Source organism: Mauremys mutica, chromosome 4 (assembly GCF_020497125.1).
Source record: "Mauremys mutica isolate MM-2020 ecotype Southern chromosome 4, ASM2049712v1, whole genome shotgun sequence".
Classification (NCBI taxonomy): Eukaryota; Metazoa; Chordata; order Testudines; family Geoemydidae; genus Mauremys; species Mauremys mutica.
The window spans coordinates 88,493,786-88,517,313 of NC_059075.1; the positions used below are offsets into that span (position 1 = coordinate 88,493,786).

Here is a 23,528-nt window from a genome sequence, read left to right on the forward strand (position 1 = left end):
ACCAGAGAGTCCGGGGCTGGGTGTACATACAAGTATTCGTACCCCTTGGGCGGAACGGAATATTTTCTCTCCACCCCTCTCGCCGTGGGGGGAACGGAGGAAGGCGACTGCCAGATGGTAGCATTATTCCGCTGGATTGTGCGGCTAAATGGCAGTGCTACTCTCACGGGGGCCTCCGCTCCCCCGACATCGGTCACTGGGTCATCGACCTCTTGGACCTCCTCAATGGGCAGGTTAATAGCCTTTGCCACACGGCGGAGAAGGTCCTGGTGTGCCTTTAGGTCAATAGGCGGGGGTTCGGATGGTGATGCCCCCGCCACCGCCTCATCAGGTGAAGAGGACGAGGATTGGCCTGGCAGCACCTCCTCAGGCATTTGCTCTGCCCCTGGGCGATCAGCCGCCAGTGTCTCCTGCCCCAATGGCGGGCCTCGAGGGGAGGTGGTCTGTCCCGTTGGAGACGGAGGGGGCCTGCTGATAGTGGCCTCCGGCACGGAACGCGCTGCACTCGCCTGTCTCGGTGGAAGGGGGGGCCCTTGCTCATGTTGGGCCCAGGGTACCCAAAATCCCCACTGCTGGGGTCCATGGTCCCGTGGAAGAGACTCTGCCCTGAAGTCCACCACACTGCCCTCAGCGGAAGCAATGGAGGGTTCCCGCGAAGGCCAGGGAGGAGCTGTGGCGGTCCCCGAGCGGACGGCCGACGCCGGCGTCACGTGTCTCGCCGGTGCCGAAGGTCGGTGCCGGTCGTGAGACGTCAGCGGAGAGCGGGACCTGCGCGAGGCGCGGCGCCGGGAGCTCGACCGGCGGCGCCTGGGGCTTGATCTTGAGCGCGAGCGTCGTCGTCGTGAGCGGCTCCGGGAGTCTCGGTGCCGAGAGCGATACTTGGAACCGGACCTGATGCGGTGCCGGTGACTCGGTGACCGGGACCGTCGCCGGGAGTGCGACCGGCCCCGCGATTGAGAGCGGTGCCAGGACTGCGACCGGTGCCGAGACGGGGAGCGGCGTCGCGATGTAACCGCCTTCCGGACCGGGACCGGTGCGGCGGCGACCGCCTCCGAGAGTGGGACCGGGATCGAGACCGAATCCTGGAGCGCCGACTGTCTCGCTCAGCCGGGGAAGGAGGCCGCATCATCAGCGGCTTGCCTATTGACTTAGGCGCCCTCACCGGCGGTGCCGGGGGCCGGAGGCTCTGAGCTTCCGTGAGCTCAATCAGCTCCCTCGCCGTCGCAAACGCCTCAGGCGTGGACGGGATCCGCAGCTCCTCCTCGGTGGGTACCGGGGAGCTGGGGGGTGCCGGAGTCGACGGCCCTTGCGGCGCCGGAGTCGACAGCACGGTGCACTGCCTGTGCACTGCCTCAGCCTGAACCGTTTTTGTCGGCGGCGGCTGGGCTAACGGCTTCTGTGGCTACTTTGCAGAGGCCGTCTTCGGCGCCTTATGCTTCCTTCCTGGGGAGAGGGAGCGGTGCCGGGACTTCGGTGCCGGGTGCCGAGGACCCTCCGCGGCACCGGAGCGGCTCGGTGCTGCCGGTGCGCTGCTCGCCGAGGAAGGCTTCGGCGCCGGTGGAGTTGGCGCCGGAGGCTGGAGCAAAGCCTCCATCAGCAGCTGCTTCAGGCGAGAGTCCCGCTCCTTCCTCGTACGGGGCTTGAAGGCCACGCAGATCGGGCACTTGTCAGTCCTGTGCGACTCCCCTAGGCAGCGGAGGCAGGAGTCGTGCGGGTCACTCACCGGCATGGGCCGCTGGCAAGCCGCGCAGGGCTTGAATCCCGGTGCCCCGGGCATAAGCCCGCACCGGGAGCGGAAGAAGAGGGCTAACCCCTCTAATTCCCTACGAAACTACACTATACAACTATATATATAACTAGAACAATTAACTTAACTAACTACTAACAACTATGTACACTATAACTATGGAGAACGCTAGGGCTGTGGAGGTAAGGGAGCACTCCACTGTTCCTACTGGCCGTCACGGGCGGGAAGAAGGAACTGAGGAGCGGACGGGCCGGCTGGGGTATATATCCAGCGCCGTACCGGCGCCACTCCAGGGGGCGCCCAGCCGGCCCGCCGGAGTTGCTAGGGTAAAAATGTTCCTAAATGGAATGCATAGGAGCAATCACTCGAAGAAGAACTGTCATTGTTGTTTAGAAAGATCTTTGTTGTGTATTCATTTGCCATAGCACATTCAACAAGCAAATACCCTAAGGTTCAGAGACTGAAAAAATGATAATTTCCCAAATGATATGGCCAATGTTAATGGAACATGTCTACTTTATGACTGTTGTCCAAAAATAAACTTGATCATTGAATGAATATGCACATACACACAAACCTACTATTTCTATGCAGCTGCTAATAAATCATTGTCCCATGGATATCATTTGGGATGGGCAAGTGCAAAGGGGGAAAATATGCCATTCATCAAGGCTCACTATGGTAGAAAGACTAATTTGCTCCATCCTTTAGCTGCATAAAATAATTTAAAATGAGACCTAGGCCTTGTATGCCCATCCAATTAGAAGTCTCTAATATTTAAAATGATATAGTATCAAATTACTATTCAGTCTGGATTCACCGATGACCAAGATACAACAGTAAACAAAACAGTACTGCAAATGGATTGTCTATATTTGTCCACCCCAAAGACAATGAGCAAGTCTTTACTCTAATATTTTAAAGAATGGAAACATTCACCATCAAGTATTGGAGGGGTAGCCATGTTTGTTGCTTTTTACAGATCCAGACTAAGAGTCCTGTGGCACCTTAAAGACTAACAGATGTATTGGAGTGAGTGGGTGAGCTTTTTGTCTGACGAAGTGGGTATTCACCCACGAAAGCTTATGCTCCAATCCATGTTAATCTTTAAGGTGCCATAGGACTCTTTGTTGCTATTTACCATCAATTGATCCAGGGTGAGATCCTTACCTTCCTTCAACTCCTTTACTCTGGGTAAAAGGGTTGAGCAGTGTAAAGAGATCTTAAAAGCCCATAAGCAGCCGGGGGAGGATTCCTCCCAGCATAGGTATTGTAGAAGAAAGCCATAAACCACCATATATACTCATTCAGAAGCCGAATATTTTTGGTAAAAAAGTGATGCATCAAAGAGCAGAGGTCAGCCTATAAACAGGTCTACACCAAAATTTAATTACTTTAAACTCTATGGAATCATTGAATATCTAATACATTATCATTTTGTTTACCTGGAGCGTCTGTAGGCACCGAGCCCCTCAGCTCCCTGTGGCCGCAGTTTGCTGTTCCCAACCAACGGGAGCTGCGGGAACTGCAGCCACAGGGAGCTGAGGGGCTCCGTGCCTACAGACGCTCCAGGTAAACAAAACGTCCTGAGCCACTTGTGGATCACCCTGATGGCCGGAAGCCAAAGTTTGCCAACCCCTAAAATATAGGGCTGGCTATTGAAAGAGTCATACAGTTTTTGCTATTTTTACCTAACCGGGGGGGGGGGAGAAGAGTCGGTATATAAATGAACGGGCTAATGAACGAGTATGTACGGTACCTTCTCAGGACCCTTCTACAAATCCTAGCGTACAGGGGCACAACTCACAGCACCACAGATATTCTGGATAGTACTGTGGCCCAGAGAGGCTCCCAAACTTAGATCAGCTCCCAGCAATATTTAAGTTACTCCATGGTCCTCTCTAATACCTACAGAAGTCCAGGATTAGGAGGGTGCAAAGGTGGCTTCCTACAAGTTCTGTGCTGTGCCTCTGTGCTAAGCCACTAAGAATCTCACCCGCAGCTACATAGGTTGCTGCCATAAATAGGTCTAGAAGAAATTGTTTGGTAGGTAGAGAGTTTACAAGTTTGTTATAATAAAAAACCCACTGTACTCATTAAGTCAAGTGCCTTTTGTTTAAGTATAAATTAATTTTTTATAAACAAATTATTTTTCTCCTTTTTGCTATCAGCTCTCAGTTTTCTCTAGTATCTCTGATGATAATCCTGTAAATCACTAAAAGATTAACAAGAATATTCCAAGTTTTCAAAAGTATTTGGCTCTGAAATAGTTGTAAAAATCTCCCCCCAAAAATACAAAGCATATCAGTGGATCAGACTAGATAGCTATTTGCTGGTACCTGCAGTTTGTAGCTTTGCGCCTGATTAAAAATATGAGAGAACCACAAAGCTCTGCTAGCCTTAAGACATACTCAAGGAGACCGTTGTCCCTGAAAGCATAGGGTGCTACCACCTTCCTTGAAGGCAGCTTGACTTCATTCCTACTGGGAACAACTGGAGATAGTGGTCATTTCAAAAGAGGGCCTTTTTTTTTGTTTGTTTTGTTGTTGTTTTTTAAATAAAGATAGTGACCGCTCAGTTGCATTGCTCCCAGTGAGAACAATAGGAGATTGCAAACATTTTGAAAGAGGGCATTTCTTTGTGGAATTTTCTGTAGAACAACATTTATCAGGCCCTGCTGAAGGAGAAATTTTCAGTTACAAAGAGTGGCAAGAAAATGACCATTTATCCTTAAAAAAAAAAAAAAAAAGTCTTGAAACTTAGCCAATGCACAAGATTTCAATTAGTTTTAATTATGTGGGAAGTTGGATGGGGCTGAAGTATTAAGATCATTCAGGTCATAAAATGATCTGACACAGGCTATAAAATTTCTTAAAAGAACGAATTTTTTTTAAAATTTAAGTCACCTAATTAACAGCTTTATAAATTCTCTGAAAATTCATTCAGTGCCCAAGACTAAGTGCTGTAATTTCAGGAATATTCTGTATTCAATTAGTTCAATTCCTGCTTTAAACTGAAACTCATCTCAGTCTTAAGTATGGAACCACAAGGAGGGCTTCCATAGTGTGTATGCATATATACATAAATTTTTTTACTAATGTTAATTTAATCAAAACAAGGCCAGTTTATGTATAACAGGCTGGCCTGACAAGCTGGTATCAAAGAAGATGAATGATTTCTACCTCCTCTTTCTTCTTCTTCTCAGACTCTTCAGCTCTTTTCTTCTTTAGCCATTCTTTATACTTTCCTTTAGCTTTTTCCTGCAACTGGATTCTCTCTAGATCTCTCGCTGCTTTTTCTGCCATTTTTTTGATGAGCTTTCGTTCCTTTTCCCTTCTTTCCTACATAAAACAGGTCAAAGAAACAGTCTTTTCAGTATTTTCAAAAGGTCACTATTGGTGCCTTAGCTAACCACTTTTCATTATAATAACTGTGTAAGAATGAACTCCAAGCAGAATTGGTATAAGCTGGAGAAATCACTGTTGCAACAGTTTAGAATTTTGGTTTGAGAAAAGCAGCTGGACATCACCTTTTGGAGATAAAATAGTGTGAAAGCATAAGGTTGGCATAAAATACAAGTGAAGTCCAACTTCAACACTCACTGTAATATTTTGTTTACCATAAAAGAAAACTAAACAAATAAGACACATATTCCAAACATAACATTACATTGGGAAACAAAATACATGGCACAATTCTTTAAAACTGTGTAACAGTTATTAATGAAGTAGCAACTTTATCAGTGAATCTCCTAGACCCAAATCTATGATTTTGGGTGGAACCCAGGTTAAACTTTACCATTTTGGCTGGGAAACACAGAGATTTGTGGTTTGTTTGACCCTGAAATGCCAGCAGTGTGAACTGATGTGAAAATCTAATTTCTTTTTTGAAAAACATGGCTCTAATGAGAACCAGATTGATATTTCAAGACACTACATGATTTTTCATATGCAAAATTTACTTGTGAACCAGACTGGCAACTGATAAGAAATCTACATTCCTTCTAAGCGATCATGATTTTAAATATATATATATATATATATATATATATATATATATAAAATAAATAATAATAATAATAATAATAGAGGGGCATTCTTTGGTCTGTAAACTGAAGATCAGACTTGATAAACCTTAAAAGTATCCATGTATGAAACAAGTGAAGGGAAATTTACTTCCCTTGTAATTCTCCTTCTCTGGAAATATTTTTACTGGATTCTTACTCCCTCCCCTTAAAGTCTGCAGATTTGGGAGGTTAACACTGATGGGTGATAAAGAAATAATTAGGAAACTACTTGCTAAAGAGGCCATGAGGTACAAGATTTAACAGGTTCCCCCATTGAAAATGAATGCCAAGTGCCACAAAGGCAGTACCAGCCTCCAAACTCTTTAGTGGCTGACTTCATACAATCAGCTTTACACATGAAGCACTAGCCTCAAGGACAGGCCATCTACTTTTCCCCATCTTATTGCCGTAAACATTGACTCTCACTCATCCCAGAAGAGTACTGCGCAAGATGGCATGAAAGTAACTAATGAAAGCATATCAATTACTGAACGCTTTATGTTGCATAAGTATCTGATTAAACCCCTGATTAAAAGTGTACTGCTGTGAGTCAATATGCATCAACAAAGTCTAGCTCCAATGTATTTAAATAGAAACTTTTCATTTACAAGTTAAATACACAGTATGACGAGAAACAGAGGGAATATATAACTTGTTTATACTTGGTGTTGCCAGATTCTTGTCACAGTTCCCTTTTGATTCAGGTTCATGAACAGTTGTGTCTGTTCAAACTGCTGGGGGGGGGGGCGTATTTGGTGTGGGTGTCAGACTCAGAAAATCCTAGAGGAGAAGGTGCATTTCTTAAATCCCTTCCTCTGCTCCCGGATGAGCACCACCATAACAGAGTCCCCATAAAACCTAGCATCTCACACCTTAAACTCCCCTCCACCCAAAGATGATGACTATCAAAAAGTACCTAAAAACTATCCTAACACTAAAAATGAACACCATTAGAAATTAATTAAAATCAATCTACAGAGATCTAGAGATAAAGTCTGACCAATTCAGACCTGAGTACCGCCTGCAGTTATTACACTGTCTATGGAAGTAAGAAAGGATCTGAAGTGGTTAGTGCTGCACCTCACTTATGTAACAATAAGGACTGGAAAGTTCAGTGTTACAAACATTAATAATGCTGCCCCCCCCCAAGAGAGACTGCTTTGTAAAATGTTCCAGAAACACACCATTGATCCCAGTTTGAAAATACAGAGGCCACCTCAAAGAAGTTAAAAACTATTTAAAATATCACTTCTGAGATTGTCCGTAGCTAATTGCTAAGCTTTTAGCTTTAGTAAATCCCACAATGCTCCGTCCTATACATGATATCACCGTATCATTTTCTCTACGTGGCTGCACAAGAGGGCTCAAGTATAGAGTGATGCGCAGTGGTTTGAGCACTGGCCTGCTAAACCCAGGGTTGTGAGGGGGCCATTTAGGGAACTGGGGTAAAAATCTGGCTGGGGATTGGTCATGCTTTGAGCACTGGGTTGGACTAGATGACCTCCTGAGGTCCCTTCCAACCCTGGTATTCTATGATACTACTCCTGAGATAATCAGACTGAAAGAGACTGTCTCACTGAAGGACAGAGCAAGATCTACCCCAAGAAATCCTGCCATAAGAAAAGCTTACAGAAATAGGAGAAAATTGAAAGTGAGCAAGAAGAAAAAGGTAGATCCTGCAGTTCTAGCATCTCTGCCATTTTTGCATTATTCCATAATATTTTGCTAATTCTAGGCTTTTATATTTGATTAGTTTCTTTTTCTTGTGTAAAGATCCAGTCACTAACACTGACACCTCATTCACCCCAGTACAGTGAGAACTTCAACGCTTAAATGGGACCATTTAAATACTATTATTATTTATTTCCTCCCTCTATTTAAAAAGAGCAAGAAAATAAATCTCTCACACAAAATCCCACCCTATGTAACTGCACCATTACAGCTGATTAGTAAAAAATTACAAGTCAGAAAATGCAAAAATGATTTAAGTTATTACCAGCAATGTTAACTCAGCTGTTTTGCTCATTTATAATGTTTTCTATTCAGAGTTTTTTGATAACACTGGTCTACAATTTTTGAGAAGTTGTCTGCTTCAGAGATAAAATGTGCTATTTATTATGTATTTTGATGTGCTGAATTCAAATAACTGATTGGCTACTGTTTTTAAGTTATTTAAGTTTTTACATTTTATGTCTATGTATATTGTGTAGATAGTAGAGTTTTAATCATAAATTGTAAACCTAGGTCTTTTCATGTGTTTATGGTTGCTTTACATGATAATATTTCACCTGTCCTGTTTATGTAACACTTTAAAAATCAGCAAAAGGGTTATGTAAATAAAATTTATTATGAAACAAAAGGCAAAAACTATTATGTACATAGTTTAGTCCTATTCAGTGTCTACTCGGTGCTTCTTGGCTTGTCTCTTGTATTCATTAAATGGAGCATCTCTTGTCACTGTCCACAATAGTCTGCAAGCATTGATGGGCTCCATTTGCCCTGATAGCGTTTCTCCATTGTTGCAATGTCCTGGTGAAATCGCTTGCCGTGCTCGTCGCTCACTGCTCTGCAGTTCGGTGGAAAAAAATCTAGATGAGTGCGCAAAACATGTATCTTTAGTGACATGTTGCAACCAAGGTTTTTGTATGCCTTGAGGAGGTTTTCCACCAACAACCTGTAGTTGTCTGCCTTGTTGTTTCCGAGAAAATTTATTGCCACTAACTGGAAGGCTTTCCATGCCGTCTTTTCCTTGCCACGCAGTGCATGGTCAAATGCATCATCTCGAAGAAGTTCATGAATCTGAGGACCAACAAAGACACCTTCCTTTATCTTAGCTTCACTTAACCTTGGAAATTTTCCACGGAGGTACTTGAAAGCTGCTTGTGTTTTGTCAAGGGCCTTGACAAAGTTCTTCATCAGACCCAGCTTGATGTGTAAGGGTGGTAACAAAATCTTCCTTGATTCAACAAGTGGTGGATGCTGAACACTTTTCCTCCCAGGCTCCAATGACTGTCGGAGTGGCCAATCTTTCTTGATGTAGTGGGAATCTCTTGCACGACTATCCCATTCGCAGAGAAAACAGCAGTACTTTGTGTATCCAGTCTGCAGACCAAGCAAGAGAGCAACAACCTTCAAATCGCCACAAAGCTGCCTCTGATGTTGGTCATAGTTTATGCACCTCAAAAGTTGTTTCATGTTGTCATGGGTTTCCTTCATATGGACTGCATGACCAACTGGAATTGATGGCAAAACATTGCCATTATGCAGTAAAACAGCTTTAAGACTCGTCTTCGATGAATCAATGAAGAGTCTCCACTCATCTGGATCGTGAACGATGTTGAGGGCTGCCATCACACCATCGATGTTGTTGCAGGCTACAAGATCACCTTCCATGAAGAAGAATGGGACAAGATCCTTTTGACGGTCACGGAACATGGAAACTCTAACATCACCTGCCAGGAGATTCCACTGCTGTAGTCTGGAGCCCAACAGCTCTGCCTTACTCTTGGGTAGTTCCAAATCCCTGACAAGGTCATTCAGTTCACCTTGTGTTATGAGGTGTGGTTCAGAGGAGGAGGATGGGAGAAAATGTGGGTCCTGTAACATTGATGGTTCAGGACCAGAAGTTTCATCCTCTTTCTCTTCTGACTCAAGTGAGAATGATTCTGGTGCATCAGGAACCGGCAGTCCTTCTCTGTGGGGTACTGGGCATATAGCTGATGGAATGTTTGGATAATGCACAGTCCACTTTTTCTTCTTTGACACACCTTTCCCAACTGGAGGCACCATGCAGAAGTAACAATTGCTGGTATGATCTGTTGGCTCTCTCCAAATCATTGGCACTGCAAAAGGCATAGATTTCCTTTTCCTGTTCAACCACTGGCAAAGATTTGTTGCACAAGTGTTGCAGCATTTGTGTGGGGCCCACCTCTTGTCCTGATCTCCAATTTTGCAGCCAAAATAAAGGTGATAGGCTTTCTTAACCATAGTGGTTATACTGAGCTTTTGTGATGCCAAAGTCATCACCACAAACATAGCAGAAGTTATCTGCACTGTTCACACAAGTACGAGGCATCTCTGCTCACTTTGGCTAAACAGAAATGTGTCCCTTTGCAAAATCAAACACTGACAAATAAGAGAGCACGACACTGTATGATTTCTAGAGCTGATATAGGGCAATTTGTTCAGCAGAGTGATGTAAGCTTCGTTATGATTGCATCATCCATGACTTCTAGGAATAACATGATGCAATTCATATCATGTATGACGCAATACCAGCTTCAGATTGCATCATTCATTGTTTTGCCTAAAAAGCAAGTACTGTCCAAACCCAGTCATAGATTTATTCATAGATCCAGTCAAAGATGTATTTTAGTCATTTCTGGTTTAAATTGAGATCCCTTCCCTTTATAACTCACTTATTCTCCGCTATTCCCAAGTCAAGGGTCGTATATACTGACCCAATAGCATAACTTGAAAACTGGAGCCAATCAACAATTTTAAGCATCATTTTTGTTCTCAGTGACCCAGAATTAGTAAAGTTTGACTACATTTATTTCAGAAGCATTTTGGCTGTAGAGCAGTGTAATATAACCCATTACTCCATCATAAAATATTCAAGATACAATAATCAAAATTAATGTTACTGTTAGGAAAATGTAAATTCAAGTTCTATTTTGTTTAATTTCTTTCACTAAAAAAAATCTATGGTGTTAAGGGAGAATGCATTGCTTGGTCTTTCGGTGAGATGTATAAGTGCTGTAGCATAATGTTGCATTAATGTGGATTCTTGCATTTGATAATAAATAAGTTACAGTTTTAAGATTGCTATACTGATAAAAACATTTACATCTCATGTTGTTAAGTGCTACATTTATGATTTGCAGAGTAACTACAGTAATTATTCTATTTGGGTACAGTCAAACATTCAATATTTGGAAGTTCAGTTATTTTTAAGTAGTTGTATTAAAAGATAAAAATAAAAAAAATACGATAGATTCTCTACACCTACCATAACTTAGAATGGTGGTATAACTGAAACTAAGGGCAAGTCAACACTACAAAATTTAGTTGACTTAAGTTACATTGATGTACAGCCACCACAGTAATTGAATGGTTTTACAGATCCACACTATGCTCCTGTGTCAGCGATGTGCATCCTTACCAGAAGCGCTTGCACCAATTAACTGCCAGTGTGGGGCAGTTTCTAAAAGGCAGCAATAATCCATGTAAACAATATAGTATCTACACTGACACTGCAGCAAGTCACAAAGAAGAGAGTTTCTGCATTTATGGAGTGCTTTTCATCTTCAACACACAAATCACTAAATCCTCCCAATAGTCCTGACAGGTAGAACAACAATGGAAATAAACAGTATACCCAGTTGTTAGATCACTACAAGCTATTTAAAGAATCTAAAAGTTGGATGTTGGACAGTGACTTCTTTATACATTATATCAACTATTACAATTAAAGTGAGGGTTGATTTAGGAACAGTGGCATAAACTTGAATGAAAAAAGCTGACAGAATTATTATAGCAATGAAGCAATTTAGGAGCCAATACAATTTACACACATTAGTTTACTGTATCCTTGCTTGAAACTAAATTGAGTCCTAAATTCACTTCATAAAACATGCCCTACTTCTGCAAGTTTTAATCATTTCCTTATAAGGACGGCGCAATACGTTCTGAACAAACAGTGGTCTGAGCTACGCTGGTTTCAAGCCAAAATAAATTATTCATTATGCCAGCGAACTTTACCCCTTTAAAAGTTGTTAGAATTATCAGGAAGAAAAAAGTTAGATTAATATCCTTTAAGATTAAGGAAAAACTTTTTTAAAAAGGGGAAATGAAGACCCATGAAAAGTGCCAGACTCAAGTTCTCTATTTACAAAAACAAAATTAGGTAAAACACAAAACTGTACAGCAAGGCAAGTTTTCCCACAAATCAACTCTGACCAGGAGAGATAAGAGAGCAGTTTGTTTTCCACACCCAGTCAAGTCTTAGGCCTCTCTAATGAGATGGCAAACAAGAATGTCTTTAAAAAATGCACATGTCCACTAAGTACTGCCTCTGGAGAGCTCCATGTGAGACTAGGGGTTATATACAGTACTGGACTTGACAGAGAAATGCATACCTCATATAAACAAGAAAGATTATAGCAAAAAGTGGTAATTACCTGCATCAGATTTTAATGGCTCTGTTAACCTATTTCCAATTCCTGTGCCATTCAGTTCCCCCTAAAGTGAAGGCTATTTTAACACTGAAATGGCTTGTTGAGTGTGTACAATCATAACTAATTTGCTTATAAATTATACATTGAAATCCACAATACTTTATGGTATTTTTATACATAAATCAGAAAGTAAAACAAAGAGGAAAAGTGTGTCTGTTACACACACACAGATCATGCTGGTCTCCATTTCAATCAAATGTTTCCACTGGATTCAAAATAGTATTCTGTTGTTTTTTGTTAGGCTAGTGTGTTTTGATCGGTATTCTTTTGACTTTGTAAGCAGCAGAGACATACTGCAGCTTAACCAACACAAGTTAAATAGATAATCTGTCTGCCCACAAATGACTCAGTACTAACTTGACAGAAAAACAAGAACCCATTTTAGCTTGATGGAGAGTTTGAGACTCACCCACTGGCCAAGCCCCAGAGGGGGTCTCAAAGCCCAGGCTCCAGCCCAAGCGTCTACATTGCAATTTTATAGCCCAGCAAGCCCAAGTCACCTGACTCACGCCAGCCATGGCCCATGCCGCAGGTCTTTTATCACAGTGTCCTAAGAGTATTGTATACTAAGCATTTGTTCCTACTGAACTACAAAATTTCATGTCAATATAAATATCTTGCACAACTGAACACAGTGCTTTTTGACAGCTCAGTGCCATAAAGCGTTATTTTTAAACCCACTAACTACCTCTAAAAATTGCAAATTATGTTTACACAGAAGCATGCCAACTGGTGAAGGTAGCTTTATTTTCCTATGGTAATTTAAACAAGATGACTAAGAATGTATAGAAGTCTCCATTGAGTAAGGTATTATATATTGTTTTAAAACAGAAAATAAAACCCTCTGCCAGCTAGGAAAAGTCTCCAAATTTCACCTCCTAGCCATTTCACCAGAGTGCTACATTTCACAACTGGTACATCATAACTGATATTAAAATATATATGTACTGTATATTAAAATGCAAGAAAAAACAGAACTGTGGCTCTTTGAGATGTGTTGTACACATATTCCATTTCTAGAGTGTACATGCTCCATGTGTCTGAGATCAGGATCTTTTGTTCAGCAGTGTCCACTGGGGCCACACATATGCCACGAGTCCTTCATGCCCAGTACTGAGGGCATAAAGAGGGGGACCAGGCCCAACTAGTTCCTTCACCAATACAGAAGCCAGATGTTCTAGGATTCCATGGTAGCAGGAAAGGAGGACAGGTATCGTACGTTGACAACACATCTCAGAGAGCCACAGCTACTGTAAGGTAAGTACGTTTTCTTCTAGTCATTCTCAACATGCATTCTACTTCTGGTGACTCACAAGCACTAACCAGAATTGAAGTTGGTGGGTGTTTGAAGTCTATTTAAAAGATTTCAGGACAGAGGCATCAGACTTCAATGCCTCACAAAGATATAGACCAAGCCCCACACAGAGCTCTCTCACGCGTGCCACAGAAGCTACCTGAGCTCCAGTGGAGTAAGCCCTAATCTGTGCTAGGGAATCTAAACTGGCCTGCTCATAACAGATCTTGATGCAGTTAGACATCAGCTTAGTCTCTGGGTTGAAACAATTGGACACTTTAACCTGTCTGTAAATGCCACAATTTCTGAATGGCTTGGTTCTACGTAGAAAGGACATCTAGAGAACGTAGTCTAGCCTCTCCTTGATTGGAGTGTAGTATAGGAAAAAAGAATGACAAATGATTTATCTGATTAAAATTGGTAAAAATCTGGGAGGGGGCCTTAAGGGTGACTTTATATCCTTAGGTAATATGGCCACAAGTGCTCATATTTCCCCTCTTCTCCAGGCTGATGTGATGGCCCAAAAAAAGCCATTTTCTTATCTAAATCTTTCTTGGCTCTGCTCTACTAGCTGCACCATATATTGCATATAATTAATGCATATTTCCCCCCCCCCCCAGTTCTTTTGTAATGGGGTCCTAGGCGCTCAGCAAGTGAGAGACTGCACTGAAGGACAGAACGCAGGGCACACTTAGCAGGGTAACGTGCCAGAACAGTCAGGCTAGCCATTAGTCTTCTGAGTTTTCAAATACAATTTCCTTTATCAATTATAGCAAAAGTGAGCCACAGAACATTTTGGGATACAGTCTTGAACTTCAGGGGGTGTGGCTTTTTTATGTTTCCTATTAAAATGTGTGCTCACTTAAAAAAAGAAATACGGATGCTTGAAGAGTCTGAGTAAAAAGGACAGATTTAATTAAATAACTGGATATTTGAGTATTGTGAATTAATGCAGTATTTACCTCTTCATTCTTTTTCTGCACCCATTCCTTGTGTTTCTCTTCAGCAATCTTTTTTTTCCATTCAAGTTCCTGCTTCTCTTTTCTTTTCTCCAGTTGTAAATTCATTTCCTAATTAAAACAAATTTACATACATAGGTTATTTTCAAATATAAGCCAAAGTAATTTGAAATGCATAAAGTTCAGATTTAACAAAATCATTAAAAGCAGAAAAAAAGAGTCCTGTGGCACCTTATAGACTAACAGACGTATAGGAGCATGAGCTTTCGTGGGTGAATACGCACTTCGTCAGATGCATGCATGCTTATTCACCCACGAAAGCTCATGCTCCTATACGTCTGTTAGTCTATAAGGTGCCACAGGACTCTTTTCTGCTTTTACAGATCCAGACTAACACAGCTACCCCTCTGATACTCAAAATCATTAAGTTGAAGTGCTTCCCAGCACTAGCTTATGATAAAGAATCTCAGTTCCTTTTATACAATATATACATTTACAGTGACAAGCAATTCTTAAAAAAAAATTTAAGGAGATGCAGAAAATAGTTTTTCAGAGATGCACATTACTGGTTGACAATAAGACACTAGATGCTTAGCTTAAGCTGAACTGCTAAGCATCACTTTCTGAAATCAATTCTTTCATATGTATACCTTGGCACCACTGAAAGTTGCTGGTACCAGTTCAAGACTTTTAGTGATTTTTTTTTCCCCAGTAGAAACTGCTTCAAATTTCTGTCAAATATATAATTTCTCTATGATATATAATTTCTATATGACCAATTCCATGATGTTTACAAAAGATATAGGGCCAATATAAATCTGCACAAAAATGCATCAGCACTGGATGTCCTAACACAGACAGGGTGCTGGTTGATGCTAACATTTTAAACATAATTTCAGTTACAGCTGTTCTAGCTGTATTAGGTGGACTAGAATTTAAAACAGCAGAGATAGCCCATTTACACTAGTACAGGGGTCAGCAACCTTTCAGAAGTGGTGTGCCAAGTCTTCAGTTATTCACTGTAATTCAAGGTTTCGCATGCCAGTAATACATTTTAATGTTTTTAGAAGGTCTCTTTCTATAAGTCTATAATATATAACTAAATTATTGTTGTATGTAAAGTAAATGATGTTTTTAAAGTGTTTAAGAAGCTTCACTTAAAATTAAATTAAAATGCAGAGCTCCCCACCACGACCAGTGGCCACTACCTGGGTACTGTGAGTGACACTGAAAAATCAGCTTGCGTGCTGCTTTTGGCATGCTTGCCATAGGTTGCCTACCCCTGCACTGGTACTTTCAATGCTGCTAAGGTTGGTGGTGTTAAATACGGTAGGAAATTCATGAAAGTTTTCCATAGTTCAGAGCGGGCTAAAAGTCAGGGAGGAGGGAGATCAAGCAAAGAGGGAAAAGTCTTTGAGGAATATTTCAGTTTCTATAGGCTGAAAAAGTTTCCATTAATTTACAGTCAAAGAGCAAAATGAACTCTGCTATCTCAGCTTATTTAACTGCCTCTTCACCCATCTGCACGCGTTGTGGCAGGACTTTGCTACATAAAAGGAACATACATGATAAACCTAACTGCAAAAACCTAACTCAAGGCCATTCAGAGGTAGATGGCATGTCACTCAGCAGCTGTTTGTAACTATCAGTGCTAGCATTATAGGAATTTAAAGGCCTCATGGAAGCCCAAAGCCCACTGAAGTTACTGGAAGGACTTGTTGACTTCAGTGGGCTTTGGATCAAGCCCATACTCGTGCGGACGAAGATGTTCTGAGAGTGTCTCCTCGGGACACAAGTTGGTGGGAGTTACTCATATCCTGCCAGGAGGGCTGAGGAGGGGTAGTGTGGGGACAGGTTTGGGGTGGAGAAGGAGGTTTATAATCAAGTCAAAAGAGTTTATTCTGCAATCAGATTGCAACAGTTAGATTAGGAGATGTGAACAAGATTTCAGTGTAAATTTGTCAAATCTATCATCATCACCAGAAAGGCTAGAATGAAACTTCATGTTTTTAAATTAATGGTTTATATCAGTGGTTCTCAAACTTTTGTACTGGTGACCCCTTTCACATAACAAGCCTCTGAGTGCGACCCCCCCTTATAAATTAAAAACACTTTTTTATATATTTAAAAATATATATTTATAAATATATATATATATAAATGCTGGAGGCAAAGCGTGATTTGGCGTGGAGGTTGACAGCTCGCGACTCCCCATGTAATAACCTCACAACCCCCTGAGGGGTCCCAACCCCCAGTTTGGTTTATATTATGGGAAACAGAATAATACAAACTCTGTTATTTCTATATAGTTATTTCCCCAACACAAATTGTTATGGTCCGTATATTACAATAAATTTTTAAGAGAGAACTATTTTTACCATGGCACTAATTTTTAAAATCCATTTAAAAACACAGAGTGAGACATTCCAAGTTGTGTACTATATAAGCATTCCATTGTTTCAAGAATATAGAAGTAAACTACTTTGGTTCTGATCCAGTCTTGATGAGTTAGGTTATATATGAATCACATTTTTCACATACCACCAGAAATTAGCTTGGATCAATTTTTTTTTTTGGGAGTGGGAAGGAGGAGGGGGAGGAAATGGAGTGGGGAGAAGAGATGAGTGCCAACTTAAAATCTAAAAGGAAGTCCAAAATATGTGCTCAATGTTAGGAAAGTTGGTAAACTCAGGAATGTGTTCTAAGTGATTCTAGCTTTCCATTCACCTTTAACACAACATAAAACATTTCTCTCTAGCCTTCCAGCTGAAGACTGCAAGTACTTCACAAACACCAATGAGTTAAGACACTAAAAACCATCTGTGATGTATGTTATACTCATTTTACAGATGGAGAAAACGTGGCACAGAGGAGGTTGACATTTGCTCAAGGTCACACAACTAGCCAGTGGCACAGGTTAGAAATGAACCCAGTGATCCAGCTTTGATTCTATTGCTTTAATCATTATGCTATGCTTCCCCAACTTGATTGTAAATGCTAATATAGCTTAAAGAACAGGACTGCACACACCCCAATTAGGAAAAGGAGGCTCACTTAATTCTGCCACAATCCTGCTATTCAGGAGTAGGTTATTTATAAGAAAACAACAGATGGCTAAAGGAAAAGAAATGCTGGGGTTGGAAGCACTTACTGTAAATATTCTGTGAAGAGGTATCAAACAGTTGTATAACAACATAACTAGGTGGCTGTCAACAACATGCCTCATGTCTAACCACGTACTTTGGCGTTCCTATACACAACGCACGCCCTGTCGTGTTTTATTGCTTAAATGCAGGCGTATGTAACCATGAGGAAAATCAAGGTACCAATTACACAAATATGTTTTAATCCTTTAAACCTGAACCATTACCAGACAGTTGGATAAGCAAAATATATACACCACATTTCCAATTAAGCATAACATTTAGCAAAAGAGAAATGCATGGAATATGAATCACACTGGTTTACCCAAACACAAAAAGCTAAACATGTCTAAAGACATTAAAGATAAAGAACAAATGTATCTTGTTTTCACAATAAATAGAAAACCCTGCATTTCAGTGCCTGTTAATCTGCTGTCAAATCTAAGGGAAAATATTCAGAAATATTCACCTCTAAAGCTCTGGCTTGTAAGCGAACACGTAGCTCTCTCTCTTTGCAAATGAACCATTCTTCCCATGGTGAAAGATTATCTGTCGGAGGTGACTGCTTTTTCTTTTCTGTTACATTACAGCTTTCAGCATTACTGAATTACAAATGAGAAATATAAAGGGAAGAATATTTGGTGGATACTATTTTCAAATCAAATTTATTTCCAAATTAACCAGTGCAACTGACATTAAATAATGACATGTATTTATACCGTGGGTATTCATGACAACATGAAATAAACTCCTTTACTTCTGCCACTCTGTGATAACCTGTAGACCCAAGTGATAAATTTCATTTTTTGGCACTTTTGATTGTCTCACTTTACTCTGCCTATTAGCCCATCTTCTTAAGGACTAATTTTAATGTTCCAAACTATGGAGCAGATTCAAACAGCTACCATTTAATAAGAAAACAAAAAACCTTTTCAAGTGTTTCCTTCCTTCTCCTGAAGTATGGATCAGGGAAAAACAGGGAGTTAAAACTACATTTGCTATATTCCATCTTTGTTGCTATATTCCATCAGTAACAAGTCCAGTATCTCACAGCCCTTCACATCTAGTAACAGATTTTCATGTCCCTTCAAATCCTGGTTTCATGGTACCAAAGCACCTGAACTTTGAGGAGAGAGACACACAAACAGTCCTAATAAAAATCCTTTCTAAAACCTCTAATAGTTTATTAGAACTTATTTGGGATGCCCCATATAACTCATTCATGTTTTCTTCCCCACTCATGGCTAAGGTAGCCATCCCAACCTCATGCCAATAAAACCTGATAATACCACCATATACACATACTAGCTCATATATGAAAATATATGTATATTAGTTTTGATCAAAATGGAGCCTAACTTACAAAATACCAGTGGGCTCATCTGTGAGTTTACATATTTTTCTAGGTTATACAGAAACTTCTCTTCTTTCAGCCAATAAAAATGGAAATACCCCTGGCATAAATTGCTGTGGGAAGATTTCTTTGGTGTCTTGCGGACACTTACCTATATTCTTAACATTACTCCTGTGAGTAGTCCCATTGATTTAGTATAATGGGCATCCAGAAATGCATGCTATAGTAACATTATAAAACCAATGTACTCTATTTAAATAAAGTATATTTAAACATAGCATTCTTTTTCAATATAAAAGGAGTTGAATGTTCTGCAACTTCAGTACTTGTTCTCCATATCTAACAGAATCCTGCCTCATTTATCATGATTAATAACTTATAAAAGGGTAAACATAAGTATTATTCACAGACAATACTAAACTGAGAACTGTTGTAAACATTAGTGAGAGCAGAGAAATATTATAAAGTGAACAGCGTGATTAAACATATTGGTAGAAAATAATGTGAGATTTAACTTGAAAAATGCACGCTAATAAAATTGGAAGAAAATAATCTAAAATGTAACTATTCAGTTGAAGGAGGAAACCTGAGGAGTCATAGTGAAAGAGAACAGGACAATAGTGGCTGTCATTTGATATAGCAGGAAAAGAGGCCAACAAAATTCTGTTCAGACACAACATTTTGTGGAAGGTGGCAGGGATGATTCTTCAGTACAGGACTCTGGTTAAACCACACCTGCATTATTGCGCTCAATATCAGAAAAAGACTGAAAAACTGGAGGACATTTAGAACAGAGCTACAAAACTGAGGTGTCATTATTGGAGGGTTTGGAACAAATTATTAAACTAAACAGTAATAAGTCACCAAGACCAGATCGTATTCACCCAAGAGTTCTGAAGGAATTCAAATTTGAAATTGCAGATGATTTAAATCAGCTTCTGTACCAAAATGACTGGAGGATAGCTAACACGACACCAATTTTTGAAAGAGGCTCCAGAGGTGATCCCTGCAATTACAGGTGAGTAAGCCTAAATTCAGTATCGGACAAACTGGCAGAAACTATAGTAAAGAACAAAAATTGTTAGACACATAGATGAACATAATTTGTTGGGGAAGAGTCAACATGTTTTTTGTAAAGGGAAATCATGACTCACCAACCTACTAGAATTCTTTCAGGGGGTTAACAAGCATGTGGACAAGGGGGAATCCAGTGGATGTAGTGTACTTAGATTTTCAGAAAGCCTTTGACAAGATCCCTCACCCAAGGGTCTTAAGCAAAGTAAGCTACCATGGGATAAGAGGGAAGGTGCTCTCATGGACTGGTAACTGGTTAAAAGATAGGAAACAAAGGGTAGGAATAAATGTCAGTTTTCAGAATGGAAGGAGGTAAATAGTGATGTCACCCAAGGGTCTGTACTGGACCCAGTCCTGTTCAACATATTCATAAATGATCTGGGAAAAGGAGTAAACAGTGAGGTGGCAAAATCTGCAGGTGATACAAAACTACTCAAGATAATTAAGTCCCGAGCAGACTGCGAAGAGCTACAAAAGGATCTCACAAAACTGGGTGACTGGCCAACAAAATGGCAGATGAGATTCAAGGTTGATAAATGCAAAGTAATGCACATTGGAAAACATAATCGCAACTATACATATAAAATTATGGGGTCTAAATTAGCTGTTACCACTCAAGAAAAAGATCTTGGAGTCATTGTGAATAGTTCTCTGAAAACATCCACTCAATGTGCAGCGGCAGTCAAAAAAGCAAACAGAATGTTGGGAATCATTAAGAAAGACAGAAAATATCATATTGCCTCTATATAAATCCATGGTATGCCCAGATCTTGAATACTGTGTACAGATGTGGTCGCCCCATCTCAAAAAATATATATTGGAATTGGAAGAGGTTCAGAAAAGGGCAACAGAAATGATTACGGGTATAGAAAGGCTTCCTTCTGAGAACAGATTAATAAGACTGGGACTTTTCAGCTTGGAAAAGAGATGACTAAGGGGGGAATATGATAGAGGTCTATAAGATCATGACTGGTGTAGAGAAAGTAAATAAGGAAGTGTTATTTACTCCTTCTCATAACACAAGAACTAGGGGTCACCAAATAAAAAAAAATTAATAGTCAGCAGGTTTAAAAACCAAACAAAAGGAAGTGTTTTTTCACACAATGCAGTGTCAACCTGTGGAACTCCTTGCCAGAGGAGGTTGTGAAGGCCAAGACTATAACAGGGTTCAAAAAAGAATTAGATAAGTTCATGGTCCATCAATGGCTATTAGCCAGGATGGGCAAGGATAGTGACCCTAACCTCTGTTTGACAGAAGCTGGGACTACCTGTTCTGTTCATTCCCTCTGGGGCACCTGGCATTGGCCACTGTCAGAAGAAAGGATACTGGGCTAGATGGACCTTTGGTCTGACCCAGTATGGCCACTCTTATGTTTCAGGAAAACTAACATTAAGCAAACATATAGCTTGGTGAATTAGGGAAATAGATATAAGTATTAAGGGTGTAAAAACCAAAACAAAAATTATTTAGGGTGGTAAAAGAGAGACTTACTGTGAGTAAATCAGATCAAGTTAAGCAGAGGAAACTATAGGCTGAATTTGATCATGAGCCATTATACTGGTAGGATTGGACTTTCAAAAGTACTCAGCATTAGCCTAATTCTACACCTATTGACTTCAACCCTCCATAATCTCCCAGGAGATGGGGTGGAAGCCGTGTCTGCGATATTTAGACTATTATAGACCAGATAAAACATACTGGCTGAAAGAAGGGAAGTTTCTATATAGCCTAAAAAAAAAAAAAAAAAATCACAGATGAACCAACTGGAATTTTATAAGTTTATTCTTGCTTATGATCAAAACTGTTTGTTTGGCAAGCACTTTTGCACTGGCAAGGACAGAGTCTTTTCCATCTTTAAGACTCACAAATAAAGAATTCCCAAAACATTAGCCACTAATGTGTCAAATCCAAAGCAATTTCGAGTTGTGTATTCTGTTAAAGTACCGAGCTTTTGCCTGAAACCATGAGGCTCATCTTACAAAAACACCCTTTGTAACAAAACAAATTGATGTAATGGAATCTGAAACAGGGATGCAGTAATCTTAAAATTCAATGATTTTTATTTTATATTGCCACCTAAACATGCTGTATTCTGTACTGTCTACCAGCCGTGATTCATTACCAGCTAATGGTTTTGTGACACGGATGAGCTGAATACTGCTTGCCGATGTCCGTATCACGTAAAAGTTCGTTAGAAAGTCACAGGACCACTTTCTGAAGTAACAGAACAGTGGTTTTCAACCTGTGGTCTGCAGGCCTCTGAGTGTACGGAAGGTGATTATGAATTAAGTCTCAGATCCCAGAAAAGGCATTCCATTTTCTCTGATCAAAAGTATGTGAATACACCCCACCTACAGGTCAAAACCTGGAAATGTTATCATTACTATAAAAGCCCATAGTTTAGCGCCCTTACTCACACTGAATCAAATGCCATGCCGAGCACATCTAACATTTATAGTTGAATTCTGTTCGGCCAGTTTTCAATGTAAGACTTCTATGGTTGAGGTCCATGGACCATAGGTTGAATTTCCAAAGGAGTCAGCACCTCCATTTGAAACTTTGTGGGGGTCCACAAATGAAAAAAAGGTTGAAAACCACTGTGCCAGAACATTCAGTACTATGCATTATTCTGAAGAAAAACGAGTCAGGGAGTTCTGAAAGGACCACAATCCTTAGTGAGAATTTATATTAGATTAACTTCCTAACTCAAGTTATATGTATTGAGTCAGAAGAACTGAAATTTGATTAATAGAAAGTTGAGTGACTTTTATTAACAGATTCACTAAGTCAATACATCAGAGTAAACCTATCAAGATGCATGCTGAAAGTAAGTGGCCCAAGAACATAGGTGGAGCTAGCAGTAACACCTATAACTAAGGTTGCCTAGCATTCTCCATTATAAGACCCTGTTTTCATTCAGCTGTTTATAAAACTTTGCCATGCTTTAATTGTTTGAGCTGAAATTTCCCATGAGATCCCCCCCGTCCCTTTTTTTTTTTTTTTAATTTCAACACAAAAGATTCACCTGTTTAAGAAACTGAGATTAGGGAAAAAAATTGTTTTCCCAATGTTTAAAGATTTTTAACTGTTTCATTCAGAAGCTCCAGAGCCACCATGCTTTGGAGCAGGGATTTGAAATTTAGCCAAGTTGGCAGGAGGCTAAAGAGGTGCCTTTTGCAGTTCCTGTGAGAATCCACCCAAATTTCGTGGCGTTGTAAGTGTCTGAAAATTGTCATATGTACATGCTCAGTATAGGTCTCAGAGTTTGGCAGCAAAATTATCCAAAAGTTCTGTCAGTACCAAGTACACTCTATTCCCAGGGAGCTAACTGAGCATGTTCCAGCCTGGGACCGAGCAGGGACTGTGATGGGATGTCTCCCCACCACACTAACAAGCAGAGGTTGAGGATACAGAGAGACTCTGTGGCAACAAGAGGGTTAAAGAAGCTTGTGAATCCAGATGACTCCACCTTGCTATATTTGCAGCTAATATCAGGCATGGAACGGAGAGCTAAAAGAGGGAGAGCTAGGCCACTCCAGGGCTGACCAGGAAGGAGAGAAGAACTGTGCTACTTCTTTGAAAAGGGAGGCCTGGGTCCAGCCAAGAGCTTAAGACAGCTTGCTACTGGGTGAACCATTTGGTGATGAGGAG

At 40.6% G+C, this 23,528-nt stretch overlaps 1 protein-coding gene across 3 annotated transcripts in view; it reads right to left on the reverse strand.

Annotated features, from left to right (window-relative positions):
- CCDC34 (coiled-coil domain containing 34) overlaps positions 1-23,528 on the reverse strand; it is a 32,903-nt gene that overhangs the window by 6,832 nt on the left and 2,543 nt on the right. For all 3 annotated transcript variants that reach the window (XM_045012614.1, XM_045012612.1, XM_045012613.1), the window contains exons 3-5: positions 17,918-18,050; positions 14,309-14,416; positions 4,930-5,088 (exon numbers count right to left, since the gene is read on the reverse strand). In XM_045012614.1, the coding sequence (XP_044868549.1) occupies positions 4,930-5,088; positions 14,309-14,416; positions 17,918-18,050 (400 nt within the window). The remainder of the gene's footprint in view (positions 1-4,929; positions 5,089-14,308; positions 14,417-17,917; positions 18,051-23,528) is intronic.